The following is a 16,381-nucleotide window of genomic DNA, read 5'->3' on the forward strand; positions in this document are numbered from 1 at the left end:
TGTTTGTTACCAATCCTGAACATATTTACAAATTCTGTTACTTCTGCTTAACACTGCAGTTAGATTTCTACTTCCAGCTATTCAGTGGCGTAGCATGGGTTGTCAGCACCCGGGGCAAGGCAAGTAATTTGTGCCCCCTAACCCGTGGATTTGCGCCCCCTAACCCTAACCCCCAGATGTTGCGCCCGGTGCGGCCGGCCCCCCTGCACCCCCCACGCTACGCCACTGCAGCTATTCAATATATTATGCTTCAGTTAATGTGACCTAACTTAAGCATTTAAACATTTTAATCCCCCTCTTCTATATTAATATAGTTCTATACTATAGAAATTTAATAATTATATGTATTAAAGCTCCTTCACACAACTGCTATTCTTTCTGATATTGTTCATTCAGAAGTCCTATCAAAGAGTATATTTCTGAGTGTCTTCCTTTTAGAGTTCCCCCTAAAAGCACCAGTGTGTCTGGAACGCCACAAGAGAGAAGCCTAGGGCTAAGTGCCTCTAAGTGTACTATTTTTCTAGCCTCCTGGTAAAAACCATACTTTCTGTTATCTGGGATCATACATGCACCATACATTTAAAGCACTCTTCACACCACTTTCATGCTCATGGCTTCCTGCAAAGAATCCAGATGGGGACTTTGGCGCCACAGAGCTGTTTTATGGACCTGTGAGTAACGTGGTGGGTGCATAGGAGCCAACTCCTAGGAGCTGAGATCCCTTTGCCCCCCCATAAAATATTTGAGGGGGCTGTACCTCCCCAAAGTTGATGGGCATTGCCATTCAGATGGTGTGTGTGTGCTGCATCTTGTGATCAACTCTGCAGGGTGGGGCTTACCTGCCCCCCAATATATTATTCAAGTTGGCGCCCCTGGTTGGGTGGAAACTCCTGCTGCCTTTACAAGGCATTTGGAAGGCTGGGAAGGGCTGGAGGTGGGCTGGCAAAGGATCTGCTGGATCTTAAGTCACAACATATTTAGTGTAGCAAAAATACAAGTTTATCTCCTACCCCCTTCCACCCTTGTTGGTGCAAGTGATGGGGCTGCAGATGTGCTGGTTACTCCGCTGCTCCTCTGAGCCCCCACGTCTGCCCTGGCATGATTAGAGTTGCATTCCTTAGTAATACAGATGAAAAACAGGAGCAGCACAAGGATACTTTAGATTACAGGAAATAGCATTTGAATTACGAGATCACACTAAAGTCACCAGTGTTATATAGTTTGGAATTATATTGGAAGAGGAATAAAGTGGAACCTTTAATATGAATTATATGAAGTAACTTAAAATTATTTAAAATTAGCCTTGACTAATTTTCCTTCATGTGAATCTACACTAAACGTGAAACACACAGAATCATATCAAAAACAAACATTTGAATGCCTTATCCTCTTTTCACTTCCTTAGATTGCATTTTTGGAACCAGCCGAAGAGCAGGAGAAACTGGCAAAGAAGTGGGGATTCAAAGCATCTGACATCCGAGAGCTCAGTAATAAGTATGCATTATGTTTTATTTTACTTTTGTCATCAGATATTTTTGTCTTTATCATTTTCAGTAATGTTGTTGTTGTTGATGATGATAACAAATTGTATTTATGAAATACCTTTTCTGAGTGTTTGGTCTGCTTTGCATTTTCTCCTGTTGTCCCCACAACAGTTCTAACAGCCAGATTAGTACAACTATCTATATATTACAGTCGTACCTCGGGTTAAGTACTTAATTTGTTCCAGAGGTCCGTTCTTAACTTGAAACTGTTCTTAACCTGAAGCGCCACTTTAGCTAATGGGGCCTCCTGCTGCCGTGCCACCGGAGCACGATTTCTGTTCTCATCCTGAAGCAAAGTTCTTAACCTGAAGCACTATTTCTGGGTCAGCGGAGTCTGTAACCTGAAGCGTATGTAACCTGAAGCATATGTAACCCGAGGTACCACTGTACATAGTATCCCTATATTTTTGAAAGTGGGGGTGCTGATGTTGTCAAACAGGGTAAGTATGTGGTCTGCTGAGATTTGAACTGGGACTTGCCACTCACAAGTCATGCTCCAGTTGTCTTCAGACCTGCTAAACAGGAATGCATGCACAAACATGAGCTCAAGTACATGGAGGAAAATTCCCCTCCAAAATAGTCCACTGTGGAATATCCGTTTTCAGAAGAAATGTGCCTCTGAAAACCAGTTGCAGGAAGCAGGCTGTGGGCTTCCCAGAATGGGAAGCGCCTGGTTTGCCAATGCGGAATACAGGGTGTTGGGTTAGAATCTAGTTGTTAGAGAGACCTTTGGCTTAAATTAAAGCAATTACAAATTTATTCATGTTCTAAAAACCAAGGAAACCATATATTATGGCTCCCACCTTAACTTCTGCTCGATGTTATTGATAAATACTGTTTTTTGTATACAGTTTGACCTTCATATATCAACATTTTGCCTTGACGTTCAGCCCAATCTTCTTCCCTTGCGGGATGGGTATAATGCTGAGTATGAACGTTAAATAAGAATGTTGTTACATGTTGAAAATGATGACATGGAATACCCATTGGAGGAAATGGATGCGACAGTACTCCTAAGCATTTTTCTGCTGTATGGTTCCAAAGACATGTTAAACACCTGACTTTACACTTTCCCAGCTGCTTCTCTGTTCCAAAGTGTCCCATCCAAAGCAGCTTTGTAATTAGGCATTGTTGACAAATTTTGCTTACATTGACAGAAGACAGTTAAATGTGCAAAGCATTTACCTGAGAGAGAGCCAGTCTTTGGGTACTGCTCCAACAACTGAACAACTGAAGGGTGTGAGCCTTACTTTCAAGTAAATGCATTTAGGTTTGGGGTGTTAATTGGTACTGAAGACAGAATGTTCTTTTAAAATGGCAAGATTTTTATTTTTCATCTTTATTGATTTGCATTTACAAAGCATGGCCAGAACAGGTTGATTGCAGATTCTAGCTGAGTTAATAAGTGTAGGGTGACTTGGGCAGAGGGAAATTGGCAGAGCAGCATGATATCTCTTTGTTTTACCATCTTGTGCAATAGAAAGGAGGCTATGTTTCAGTTACGCAAGAAACATTTGTGCAGATCACACTTCTGAAATCCAGCTGAGAGGATAAACACATTGACACACAATTCGGCAAAAGTTCATTAAAATTAGAATGCCGTATAATCATGGTTTGCACTCTGTTCAGGTTTGCTTTCTTTGAATGTTAAGATTGTCAAGATTTACTAGTATCATGGAAAGCAAATCTTATTAAAAGTGTTCAGTATAATGGAGGCCTGGTTTATGATTGGGCTGCTTCAGAATTAATGCAACCAGAAAAAGAATTGACTACAGTGGTACCTCGGGTTACATACACTTCAGGTTCCATACGCTTCAGGTTACACACTCCGCTAACCCAGAAATAGTACCTCAGGTTAAGAACTTTGCTTCAGGATGAGAACAGAAATCGTGCTCCGGCGGCGTGGCAGCGGCAGGAGGCCCCATTAGCTAAAGTGGTGCTTCAGGTTAAGAACAGTTTCAGATTAAGAACAGACCTCTGGAATGAATTCAGTACTTAACCCGATGTACCGCTGTATTTGCCAGGATGTTCATAAATTACATGTGATGATTGACTGAAATGCTGAGACTAATACAGGAAGTGTGGAATACAGCAGGAGTAGACATGAGAGAGGCGAATCAGTATTATATTACTCATAGGAGCAATAAGCATAAAGCAAATATTGTATAACACTTATCTAATGCAATGTTCAGATCATAGACACAATCCACACAAGGGTTATGCGATTCTTTCACTAGGTCAAAGGCCTTATATTTTTCTGTGCTTTTTAACTGTCGACAGCATTTAGTGCTTAGTGATAACAGCTGCCATCTTCCCCAATGGAACTGAAGGGTTCTAACTGAAATGAAATTCTAATGTAACTGAATAATGAGCTATCAAATGTGACAGACAAACAAATATTAGCCCTCTTCGAATGGCATTTGTGGGGTTATCAGTGTGTTGATGAAGAGAGAAGGGAGAAATGCAGGGTCCCCAATTGCCTGTGCATGTTCAGGTTGGATGCTTTCAGGCTCTGCTTGAGGTGAATAAATGGTAGGGCAACCAGTGGGTGCTCTCTCCATGTACTGAGAGCCCCACACTTGTCTGTATTGTTCTTTGTGAAATGGAAATTACTCTTTTGTTCAAAAGTGACATTTGATATTTATGTGCTGTGTTGTTGTTTTTTACTATGTGCTTAAGCTGAGGATTGTTCCACAAGCATATTATTAAGACCCAGGGCTTAAGATACTTATGGGAATAATATTTTAAAACCTGTTTTTCTTCTTATTTTTTCATGCATTTTCTCCTCAGTGAATTCTTCATGCCAGGTTTGGTTGATGCACACATCCATGCTCCACAGTATTCTTTTGCAGGAACACGAATCGATCTGCCTCTTTTGCAGTGGTTGAAGGAATATACCTACCCAACAGAAGCCAAATTCAAAGACAATGATTTTGTGGAAGAGGTGTACACTAGAGTGGTGGTAAGTATGTTCTGTCTTGAGGGTTAGGATAGTTTATGCCTTTCAAGTGGATATGCTGAAATAAAGGCAGCCCGTTAGATTCCCTAATCCTCTTGTGAGTTCCACATGTACACTCCAATAAGAAGTACAGTAGGTGACAAACATTAGCTTATAAACAATTTATAAACAAAACATTAGCAACTTGAATAACTAGTAAGCCAGCAGCTTTCCAGGGTTTGAGATACAACTCTTTCCTAGTCTTACCTAAAGATTGAGCCTGGGAATATTTGCACACGAAGCATGAGCTCTGTCTGTGAGCTGCGGCACTTTCCCAGATGGGTGACTGGTTCCCAAGGTGCAGTTGTGTGTGTGTGTGTGTGTGTGTGTGTGCATGGGCAGACACACACGTACACTTTCTCTGGTAGAATTTGGCTTAGTTAAGTTGCTTGAATATTACCATCTTCAGTGGAACATGTTATCAGAAATAAGCGTTTTTATTCAGGCAGTACCTAAGGCTCAATTGTTGGAATCGTTTGTGGTGGTCAGTATGAAGCCTAAATGAAATTCAGTGATATAAGTGTCAACATGATGTTGTATGTTATGATACACTGTTTTAAATGCAGTAAAAAAGGAGTGGGGAGACAGAATGGAATAGCAGACTGATAAAAAAGAAGAAGCTAAGATTTTTTTTAAAATGATATTTATCAAAAGTTTAACAATTACAGAAAAAAAGAAAAAAGAGAGATTAAAAAGTTACAATACATCAAAAAGCAATAAAAAACAAAATAAAAAACAATACAGCACAGCGATGAGGGAAAAACAAAACAAAAACATTTAAAAACAAAAACATTTAAAAAACACATCCAGTATTTCCATATCCTTATCTTTCATTTACTTGTTTCATCGACCTCCTCACACCTCCCTTTTTTTGTATTCTAATTCAATTTAGCTGTTTCAACAAATCCTTTCCATCTTTCTCAGTTTTTGTTCTATAAATTACCTTAACCTGATCTGACCTTAAATTTTACCCTTTGACCCATTAACAACCCATTTTTACTTAATTCTTAATAACATTTCTGCTAAAACCATGTAACTTCATTCCAACATCCTTCTAACATTCATTAATTTTACTATATTTTTGTAAATATACTTTAAATTTTTTCCAATCTTCTTCCACCAACTCTTCTCCCTGGTCTCGAATTCTGCCAGCCATTTCTGCCAGTTCCATGTAGTCCATCAGCTTCATCTGCCATTCTTCCCTGGTGGGTAGATCTTGTGTCTTCCAGTGCTTTGTGATGAGTATTCTTGCTGCTGTTGTGGCATACATGAAAAAGGTTCTATCCTTCTTTGGCACCAATTGGCCGACCATGCCCAGGAGAAAGGCCTCTGGTTTCTTCAGAAAGGTATATTTAAATACCTTTTTCATTTCATTATAAATCATCTCCCAGAATGCCTTAATCTTTGGGCATGCCCACAAAAGGTGAAAGAATGTACCTTCAGGCTCCCCACATTTCCAACATTTGTTAGATTTTTGCAAGCTTGACTGGCGTTATGTACCACCTATAGATCATTTTCATTAAATTCTCTTTTAAGGCATTACATGCCGTAAACTTCATACCAGTGGTCCATAACTGTTCCCAGTCAGCCATCATAATATTATGTTCAACATCTTGTGCCCATTTAATCATAGCAGATTTCACCGTTTCATCTTGAGTATTCCATTTCAACAGCAAGTTATACATTCTTGACAAATTCTTAACTTTAGGGTCTAACAATTCTGTTTCCAATTTTGATTTTTCTACCTGGAAGCCTAATTTTTTGTCCATATTGTATGCCTCCATTATTTGATAATAATGAAGCCAATCTCGCACTCTATTTTTTAATTTTTCAAAACTCTGCAGTTTTAGTCTATCTCCCTCTTGCTCCAGAATTTCCCAATACTTCGGCCATTTGGCCTCCATATTGAGTTTTTTCTGAGCCTTTGCTTCCATTGGTGACAGCCATCTCGGGGTTTTATTTTCTAACAGATATTTGTATCTTATCCAGACATTAAACAGTGCTTTCCTGACACATTATACATTATTAAAACCTTCCAAATCCAACACGTCGGCTGATTCGTAATAAATTTTAAGGTCCGGCAGGGCAAATCCACCTCTTTCTTTAGCATCAGTTACCGTATTTTTCGCTCTATAACACGCACCTGACCATAACACGCACATCGTTTTTAGAGGAGGAAAACAAGGGAAAAAATATTCTGAATGAAACAGTGGACGTATCATTTTTGTGCTTCATGCTGTGGCCACAGACATGTGATCTGATGGTGAATTTGGGGTGACCCAATGCAAAGATCCTGAGGATCCATGTGGATCCATGCTTTGTAACCACGTTTTTGCACCATTGCAGCCCCAGGCAACAGTGGGTGCGTGATTTTTTTGGGGGGGGACAGGCTGTAGCCATGGACATGCTATGTGCTCTGATGGTGAATTTTGGCTGACCCAATGCAAAGATCCTGAGGATCCATGTGGATCCATGCTTTGTAACCACGTTTTTGCACCATTGCAGCCCCAGGCAACAGTGGGTGCGTGATTTTTTTTTGGGGGGACAGGCTGTAGCCATGGACATGCTATGTGCTCTGATGGTGAATTTTGGCTGACCCAATGCAAAGATCCTGAGGATCCATGTGGATCCATGCTTTGTAACCACATTTTAAGTGGGGAGGGAAGGAAAAACACAGAAGGCTAAGAATGCAGGAGAGGGCTATAACGTGAGGAAAGGAAGGCAAAAGTTTCCCCCCACCCACCCACCCAAGCCAGCCAGCGTGCGCGCGCGCTCTCTCTCTCTCTCTCTCTCTCTCTCTCCCTCTCCCTCCCACCAGCATGACAGAAGAAAGCATTTTAACTGCATTAAGAACTATTTAGCAGCGAAACCTAAGCTTTGCCATCCCTTAAGAGGTACAGACACTGTAATCTTCCAGATCGCATGAATTTACAGGCAAAACACTGTTTAAGGATTTCATCCTTTTAAATGGAAGAAAGCATATTTGAATGCTGTGTGTCTCCAAAAACAAAAAGCAGGAAGTCAAATCAGAATTTTAAGCCGAACCTGTAATCTCTCTTCCCTTCACAAACATTGTTCCCTCCGGAGCAGGGAGAGGATAGAAGGAAGGACGATCCTTTCCTTTCCTTTCCTCTCTTCTTGCCTGGAGGGGAGGGGCTTTCCCTGCTCTTTGTTCCTGTAGTAAAGTTATCATTGTTAGAAAAATCATTCCTTGGTCAAGAAGAAGAATGTGGCCTTGTGGGTATTCTATCAGCCGCAAGGACCCTGGGAAAGGGAGTTGTGTATCTTTAAAACCCAGACTTTCTGGCTCCTTGCCATGAGAGGTTTATGGGAGTAAAGGGGTCCTTGATTAATGGAAGGTTTGGCACCTGGGTTGTGGGTGTGAATCTCTTCCTCCTTCCCGGAGGTTGTTTGTTTTCAAATTGCTGAGAATTGGGGATCTGGTTAATTTCCACAGGTGGGAGGAAGATTCTTTGATTAAGGGTTCAAACCAAAACTGACCCAGCTGCAAAAGAATGAGCTGATCAAACTAAGACTCTTGATTGGCCAAAAGTTACGACGCAAAGTCAGAATTGTGGATAAAAGATCAAGGGATGTTTTGTTCGTTGCTAGATGCCATTGCTTGCTCTATGCCATTGCTTTGCAATCCGCAAAGATGCCCGGCTGTAATCTCCATCCTTAACAGCCGTTTCGTCCTTTTGAAATGGAAATCCTCAACTATCTCCAATACGCAACAGCTTGAAAGGACTCTCTCTTCTCTAAGGGTATTCCTTTTTGTGTGAGTATGTAAAGCTAGTTATAATGTATAACGTTATTGTTTTCATGTTTGTAAGACTCTCAAGATGTGCCTGTGGTCTTTCCACATGTTTTCAGTTATTCTTTTAAAATAAACTTTTAATTTAGAACCTGTTGGTGTTTTGTGCCTTTTCCGGGGAATAGCTAAATCCAAGCCTTCTGCTTAGTCACGCTTTACCGAGTGAACTTCTGCCTGCAAGCCTGTGGATGCAGCTTGTAAGGAGGGGGGACTGCCAGGTTAATTGGACACACTCTTCTCCCTGGATTGTGTCTTTGGGTTCCCCTGAACTAAAGGGAGTGGTGGCAGCCTTACCGGTGTGATTTCAGTCTGTGTTTGAAAAAAGTAACTTCCCTCGCCAACCTATTCCAGAAACCTGAATTGGCCGGAGAGCAGAGTCAGGTCATGGAGGGGTAGCGTGGGCGAGTGGAACGTTACTACATGTTGGCAGCTTGGTGGGATCTGGAACTTCCCTGCGGAAAAGCACTGTAACGTTTTAAAAAATATTTTGGCACGTATCTTTTGTGGCTTACAAACGGTTTATTATTTTGGATAGATAGTTAGGATGGAAGATTCTTTAGCAACTGGACAACAATCTTTGAGAACTATTGATGAATGGGGGGTAGTAGGAGGAGCTAGTTCCCTACCGGTGGAAACCAACCCCATCAGGACTCCGAGTCCTAGTGAAAAGTCCGCGTCCTGGTTTTCCGATGGGTCCCAAGAGGAGTTGGTGGATTCCAGCATCCCAGAGACGATTCGGAGGGGTCAGCAAAAGACCTGCCATGTGGAAGGAGGGAGGGCTGCGCTGGAGTGCCAACCCCAAACTCCTCGTAAGGAGGTGCAAGTAGAGGCAGCTTCTGCACGTCCTAGGGAAAAATTTCCTGTTTACACAGAGTCCAGGGAGATGGATTTCTCGGAGGGACTTGATGTGGAATGGATTCGTGATCCAGTGGACGGTGGATTCCGTTCCAGAGAAAAGTGTCCAAAAGTCGGTGAGGCTATTCGTCTAGCACCACGATACGACCAGAGGATGGCGTATGATTTTCCAAGTTTGCCACGGCAACAACCTGAAGTGACGGAGCAGGGCTATGGCCGAGCGGCGTATGCGCCGGACGTGCGCAGGAAGGTGGGACAGCCTTCGTTTAGCCCGGGAAAGATTTACTCCCCCGTCAATGCTCAACCGCTTCACGTGCCGGTGCGTCGGTATGTGGATGAAGAGGAGGAGTTTTACCGGAGACCGCAGCGTGAATATGCAACAGCGGCAGAACCGCGACGCCCGGATGGGTGGTTGCCGCCCAGTAGAGATCCAAGGTATGAGCCTGTCTCTGTGCGGGGGGGAAACCAGCAACAGCCGTCCCCTCCAGGACTGACTTTAAATAACCTCAATTGGAGGGTGTTTCAAAAGTACCAACCTCCCACTGATGTACTGTGTTACCTAAATCTTTTTGAGAAAACTTGCAAAGACATGGGGGTTGCACCAGAACTGTACATGTTGGTGTTGCGTTCCCTGGTTTGTGGGGATTTGGCAGAATTAATGGGGACTCTCTCCCAAGAGGATCAAAGTGACTATGAGAAATTTAAAAGACTAGTTATGCGACGGCTTGGTTTACACCCTGAGCAATATAGAAAAGCTTTTCGGAAAGTGGAGAAAGGTGGGCTCACTGATAACATCGCCGTTTTCTCTGCAAAGATGGCTCAGAATTTTGAACTGTGGCTTGCAGCCGAGGGGGCTCAGGATGCGAAGGATATCAAGCAGCTCCTGTTAATTGAGCAGTTGATGAGGTCTCTGTCCCCTGAAATTGCTAGTCTGGTTGCCGATCAAAAGCCACGAACTTTGGAGGAAGCTACCTCCCTTGCCGAGACTTTCAGGGTTAATCGGGCCCATTGGGCTGCAAGAGGGGGGAACAATGCTAATAGACCTATGATTGGGTCCGGAAGAGCCGCCCCCCCCCATCAAGGAGCCCAGCCGAGGTGTTCCTATCCCTGCTAAAGATTTTGCTGCAACAGGCGGAGAGCGTCCGAAGCTGTCCCCGGCGTCTGGACTGTGTTTTTTGTGTAAAAAGCCGGGACACGTGAAAGCAGCTTGTCCCCAGTTGGGAGATAAAAAGCCCCATATCCTTACGTCTACTCCCGCTGTGCGGATGATCCAGCGGCCGGAGGAAGATTGGGAGGAGGAACTAAAATCTGGAGTGGAGCAGAGTTTGGCTTTACAGGAGGGTGGGGCAACGCCTAAAGCTGAAACACCTGCTGTCCCAATAACTGCTGTTAATGTGGGTCCGGTGAGTGCGGGGAGTAATTTCAAAACCCCTCATGTGAACTGGGCGAAGTTGGAGTTTTCTGCCCCTATTGAAGTCAATAAAACTATCGTGGAATCCTATCGAGACTCTGGCTCAGATATCACCAGCGTATCTAGAGACCTGGTCCTGCCTAGTCAGATGCAGGCAAAGCCTCTGAAAATTAGTCCGTATGGGGTAGAGGAGATTTATCAGCCAACAGCCATAGTTCCCCTTAAATACAAAGGCTATAGTGGGAACCATTTGGTGATTGTTCATGACCCACAAGTTTGCAAAAGCCCCGTTCTGGTTGGGAACGACCTTGGATCTCAAGTTTACCTGCAACAACAAACCAAGGTGAATCCGGTAACTGTAGCATCTGCCCCCACCCCGATTCAGGCAGGGACAGACTCTGTTGAGCCTGAGACAGGGTTGGATGGAAAACCCGGAGGGGAGGGAGACTTGCCAATCTTGGATGCGGAACCTAAAAAGGACTTTGATACCTCTGTTGAACTGGGGGATTTGGGTCAGAAGGTGGGAACTGACTGTGATAACCTACCCAATGAATTACAAAGTGTCCCCTTAGAAGCAAAAGTTGTGGAAAATCTTGTCCCGGATAGGAAGGGTGGAAAGTTGGCGCCTGATACTATAACTCCCAAAATTACTGAGACTGTTGAGACTGTGACACCTGAGAAATTGGTTGGGAGGAGGGTTGGCTTGATACGTATTGCCACTCCTTGTGATAATGAGCCCTGCTCAGCGTCTGACGTCATCCCCAGGGTTCATCGAGTTGTTGTGCCTTCTTTTCAAAGTATGGACTCTGTTTCCGTGACTTTACCAAAGGACTCAGTTTTGTCTCCATGGAACCAGCCTGACTTCCAGAAGAGTAATCCTGGTTGTGGAACTTTAATTCCCCAAACTGCAACTGCTGATTTGTTTACCTCTAAGGGTTGTATGGGGGAACCTTTTGATCCAGGTCTTAGACCCCAAGTTAGTGAAAGTTTTCTTTTGGGTAAAGATGTTGTGAGATCTGCAGTTTCAGCACAGCCGCTTGCAGAAAACCCCCTAGTAGCACAAACTGTGAACTATGCAAGTGTTTCCTGTCAGCCAAACGCTGAGAGGCAAACAGAAGGAGGGGGGTCAACTCCACCCAATCAAGCAGCTGTAAGAACTTTTGAGTTTTTTGATCATTCTTTCCTAGGTTGCCGGGAAGCTGAAGAAACTCTACCTTGTGAGACTGAGTTTATTTCTGTTGTGGCTAACAAAGAACTTTTTTGCCCACAGCTCAAGGACTTTAAAGACCCTGCTGATGTGTTTATTGTGTTTCAAACGATGTTTTGTAACGCAAATGGTTGTGTCAAGAAGAAAGTGAATTTGGTGGGTCTTTTACAGGATTTCAGTCCTAGGAAACAGGATGATGATGTTAAGAGCAAAAATATTTTCAGGTTTGCTTGGAGTTTCATTTTGCCCAATCCCTGTGTTCAAAATTTGTTGGGTATGTTTAGAGGAAAATGGGAGGGATTGGAAGAACTTAGGATTGAGAAGCTGGGGTGTGCGAAATTCATTACAGTTATGGAATTGACCAAAGGATATCGGCAAATCCCTTTGTCCCCTGAAGCTTCTGAAAAGTCTGCCTTTACTACTCATATAGGCTTGTACCAGTTTAAAGTGCTACCATTTGGATTGCGAAATGCTCCTGCAGCTTTCCAAAGGTTGATTAACTCCCTGATTCATGACATGAGTGAATTCTGTTGTGCTTACTTGGATGACCTAGCTGTTTTTTCCGAATCATGGCCAGAACACCTTAAACACCTGCAGAGAGTTTTGGCCCGGTTACAAGAAGCAAACTTGACTGTAAAAATGTCTAAATGCCAGTTTGCTCGAGGAGAAGTGGTGTATTTGGGATTTAGAGTTGGGTCTGGAAGCATCAAAACTCTGGAGGCTAAGATACAATGTATTCAAGAGTGGCCTCGCCCTGTGGTGAAAAAAGATGTGCAGTCCTTCATAGGGTTGGTAAACTATTACAGGCGTTTCATCAACCATTTCTCAACTCTGGCAGCTCCTCTCACCAACCTTTGCAAGGAATCCTTGCCAGTTAAGATAGTGTGGACTGAGGATTGCCAACGAGCCTTTGATTTGTTGAAACATGCACTGGTGAGCAATCAAGTCATGTTGGCCCCAGATCAGAGACGGCCGTTTAAAGTACAGACGGACGCTAGTCAATCTGGATTGGGTGCCGTTTTGTTGCAGGAAGACTCAGAGAAAAATTGGCGTCCCGTGGTTTATCTGAGTAAGAAATTGATAACCAGGGAACAAAATTATTCTACCATTGAGAAGGAGTGCTTTGCTTTAGTCTGGGCTCTAACTAAACTGCGTCCCTATCTGTGGGGTACTGCCTTTGAGGTCCGGACTGATCACTCTCCTTTGTGTTGGTTGGAAAGAGGAAAAAACTCTAACCAGAAATTGGCCAGGTGGAGTATGGCCTTGCAAGACTTCCAGTTTAAAGTCACTCATTTTCCTGGAAAAGAAAATGTGGTTGCTGACACCCTTTCTAGGATGTACCAATCTGTTCCATGAAGCATGAATGTATACTCTGTTAACATCTTCCGCTGAGAAATTATCTTGGAACTGTGTAAATAGTGGATTAGGGGAGGGTGCTATTAGTGTGTGTGGTTTAAAAGCTGCTGAAGACCCCTGATCCAAGAAAACCTACCTCATTGTAAAAATAGTCTGGATGGAATAAAGGGACTTAACCCTATATTCCCTCTAGGGGGGAGCGTGTAGTAAAGTTATCATTGTTAGAAAAATCATTCCTTGGTCAAGAAGAAGAATGTGGCCTTGTGGGTATTCTATCAGCCGCAAGGACCCTGGGAAAGGGAGTTGTGTATCTTTAAAACCCAGACTTTCTGGCTCCTTGCCATGAGAGGTTTATGGGAGTAAAGGGGTCCTTGATTAATGGAAGGTTTGGCACCTGGGTTGTGGGTGTGAATCTCTTCCTCCTTCCCGGAGGTTGTTTGTTTTCAAATTGCTGAGAATTGGGGATCTGGTTAATTTCCACAGGTGGGAGGAAGATTCTTTGATTAAGGGTTCAAACCAAAACTGACCCAGCTGCAAAAGAATGAGCTGATCAAACTAAGACTCTTGATTGGCCAAAAGTTACGACGCAAAGTCAGAATTGTGGATAAAAGATCAAGGGATGTTTTGTTCGTTGCTAGATGCCATTGCTTGCTCTATGCCATTGCTTTGCAATCCGCAAAGATGCCCGGCTGTAATCTCCATCCTTAACAGCCGTTTCGTCCTTTTGAAATGGAAATCCTCAACTATCTCCAATACGCAACAGCTTGAAAGGACTCTCTCTTCTCTAAGGGTATTCCTTTTTGTGTGAGTATGTAAAGCTAGTTATAATGTATAACGTTATTGTTTTCATGTTTGTAAGACTCTCAAGATGTGCCTGTGGTCTTTCCACATGTTTTCAGTTATTCTTTTAAAATAAACTTTTAATTTAGAACCTGTTGGTGTTTTGTGCCTTTTCCGGGGAATAGCTAAATCCAAGCCTTCTGCTTAGTCACGCTTTACCGAGTGAACTTCTGCCTGCAAGCCTGTGGATGCAGCTTGTAAGGAGGGGGGACTGCCAGGTTAATTGGACACACTCTTCTCCCTGGATTGTGTCTTTGGGTTCCCCTGAACTAAAGGGAGTGGTGGCAGCCTTACCGGTGTGATTTCAGTCTGTGTTTGAAAAAAGTAACTTCCCTCGCCAACCTATTCCAGAAGCCTGAATTGGCCGGAGAGCAGAGTCAGGTCATGGAGGGGTAGTGTGGGCGAGTGGAACGTTACTACAGTTCCGTTTGAGCAAACACAGTAACGAAACAGAGCAGGGTGGGCAGTAAGACCCTGAGGCAGAATGCAGGAAAGCTGCAACTTCCTCTCTCACGGAGCTCCCTTCTCCCTGAAGCGCGGTTTGATTTTTGCCTCATTTTTCGGCTCCAGGGACACACATTCGCTGCATAACACGCACAGACATTTCCCCTTCCTTTTTAGGAGCAAAAATCTGCGTGTTATAGAGCGAAAAATACGGTAATATCTTAAATTTTCTACAAGGCTTCTTGCCCTGCCAGACAAATCTAGAGATATCTCTCTGCCACTTCTTGAAACAGTCCATTTTGTCCAAAATTTGCAATGTTTGAAATGAAAACAGCATTCTTGGCAATACATTCATTTTAATCACAGCGATTCGGCCTAGCAACGATAACTTCAAACTTGACCGTGTTTCTAAATCCTTTTTCACTTCAGTCCAACATTTTTCATAGTTATGCTTAAATAAATTCACATTCTTAGCAGTCATGTTAACCCCTAAATATTTCACTTTCTTGACCAGTGTCAATCCTGTCTCCTTCTGAAACTTATCTCTCTCAATCTCAGTTAGATTCTTCTCTAAAACCTTAGTTTTCGTCTTATTCAACTTAAAACCTGCAACCTGACCAAATTCTTGAATCAGTTCTAATACTCTTTTGGTACTAGATTCTGGCTCCTGTAAAGTCAATACCAGGTCATCTGCAAATGCTTTCAATTTGTACTGTTTAGCTCCCACTTGTATACCTTTTACCAGTTTGGTCCCTTCTAATCATATTTAACAAAACCTCTAGGACCGATATAAAAAGTAATGGAGAGATTGGGCAACCTTGTCGTGTTCCTTTCTCAATCTTAAATTCTTCTGTCACCACATTATTTACAATTAATTTAGTCTTCTGTTCTGAATAAATTGCACCTATACCGTTTCCAAAGCCTTGACCAACCCCCATCCCCAATAAATTTTTCTTCATAAAACTCCGAGAAATGTTGTCAAAGGCTTTCTCCGCATCCACAAATATCAAAACTGTTTTAGTATTAATCTTCACTTGTAATTTTTCTAAAATATTAATTATATTCCTCGTGTTATCAGACAAGTGTCTGCCCGGGAGGAAGCCCGCTTGGTCTTTATGAATTTCTTCTGCTAACACCTTTTTTAATCTTTTAGCCAAAATATCTGCAAAAATTTTATAATCCACATTGAGCAATGATATGGGGCGGTAGTTCTTAAGCTGTGTCTTTTCAGTCTCTGTTTTCGGTATAAGTGTGATGTAAGCTTCCTTCTGGTGCCTGTTTCCCTTCCAATATTTCATTGCAGACTTCCTTTAAAGGTTGTATTAACCATTCTTTCAAAGATCTATAATATCTTGAAGTCAGTCCATCCGGCCCTGGGGATTTACCCAATTGCATATTCTGGATAGCCCCTTCTACTTCCTGTTCTGTTATTTTATAATTCAACATTAGCTTATTTTCTTGGGAAATTTGTTGTAATCCATTCTTTTTCAAAAATTTATCAATGTCCATTTCTTTCTGTTTCTCCTGTGTATATAGTTGTTTGAAGTACCTCTGGAAGCACTTTCTAATTTCCACTGGGTTCTGTATAATCTTTCCTTCCACTTCCAAATTCGTGACGGTGTTGAGTTTTTGTCTTTTTTTCATTTGCCATGCCAACAATTTCCCACACTTATTTGCCGATTCAAATGTCTTTTGTCTCATCTGTTTGATCTTCCATTCTATTTCCTGATTCATCATTTTCATATATTGTACTTGATATAATTTTATCTCTTTCAAAATCTCCTGCGACTTTGGTTTCACTCTCAATTTCTTCTCTCCTTCCTTTATTTTTTCCAGAATTTTGTCTTTTTTCTCATTTTGAATTCTCTTCTTGATTGCATTCTGTTGTATCAAAAATCCTCTCATAACCGCT

The 16,381-nt window shown here is 42.5% G+C and overlaps 1 protein-coding gene across 5 annotated transcripts in view; it reads left to right on the forward strand.

Moving 5' to 3' along the window:
* Positions 1–16,381, forward strand: part of GDA (guanine deaminase) — a 60,568-nt gene that overhangs the window by 12,208 nt on the left and 31,979 nt on the right. For all 5 annotated transcript variants that reach the window (XR_014516945.1, XR_014516946.1, XM_083464962.1 and 2 more), the window contains exons 2-3: positions 1,406–1,494; positions 4,335–4,506. Coding sequence is in view for 3 of the 5 variants with exons in the window: in XM_083464962.1 (XP_083321088.1) it covers positions 1,406–1,494; positions 4,335–4,506 (261 nt within the window). In the remaining 2 variants the exon portion in view is untranslated. The remainder of the gene's footprint in view (positions 1–1,405; positions 1,495–4,334; positions 4,507–16,381) is intronic.

Source organism: Podarcis liolepis (genome assembly GCF_965112155.1).
Source record: "Podarcis liolepis genome assembly, chromosome: 11".
NCBI lineage: Eukaryota > Metazoa > Chordata > Lepidosauria > Squamata > Lacertidae > Podarcis > Podarcis liolepis.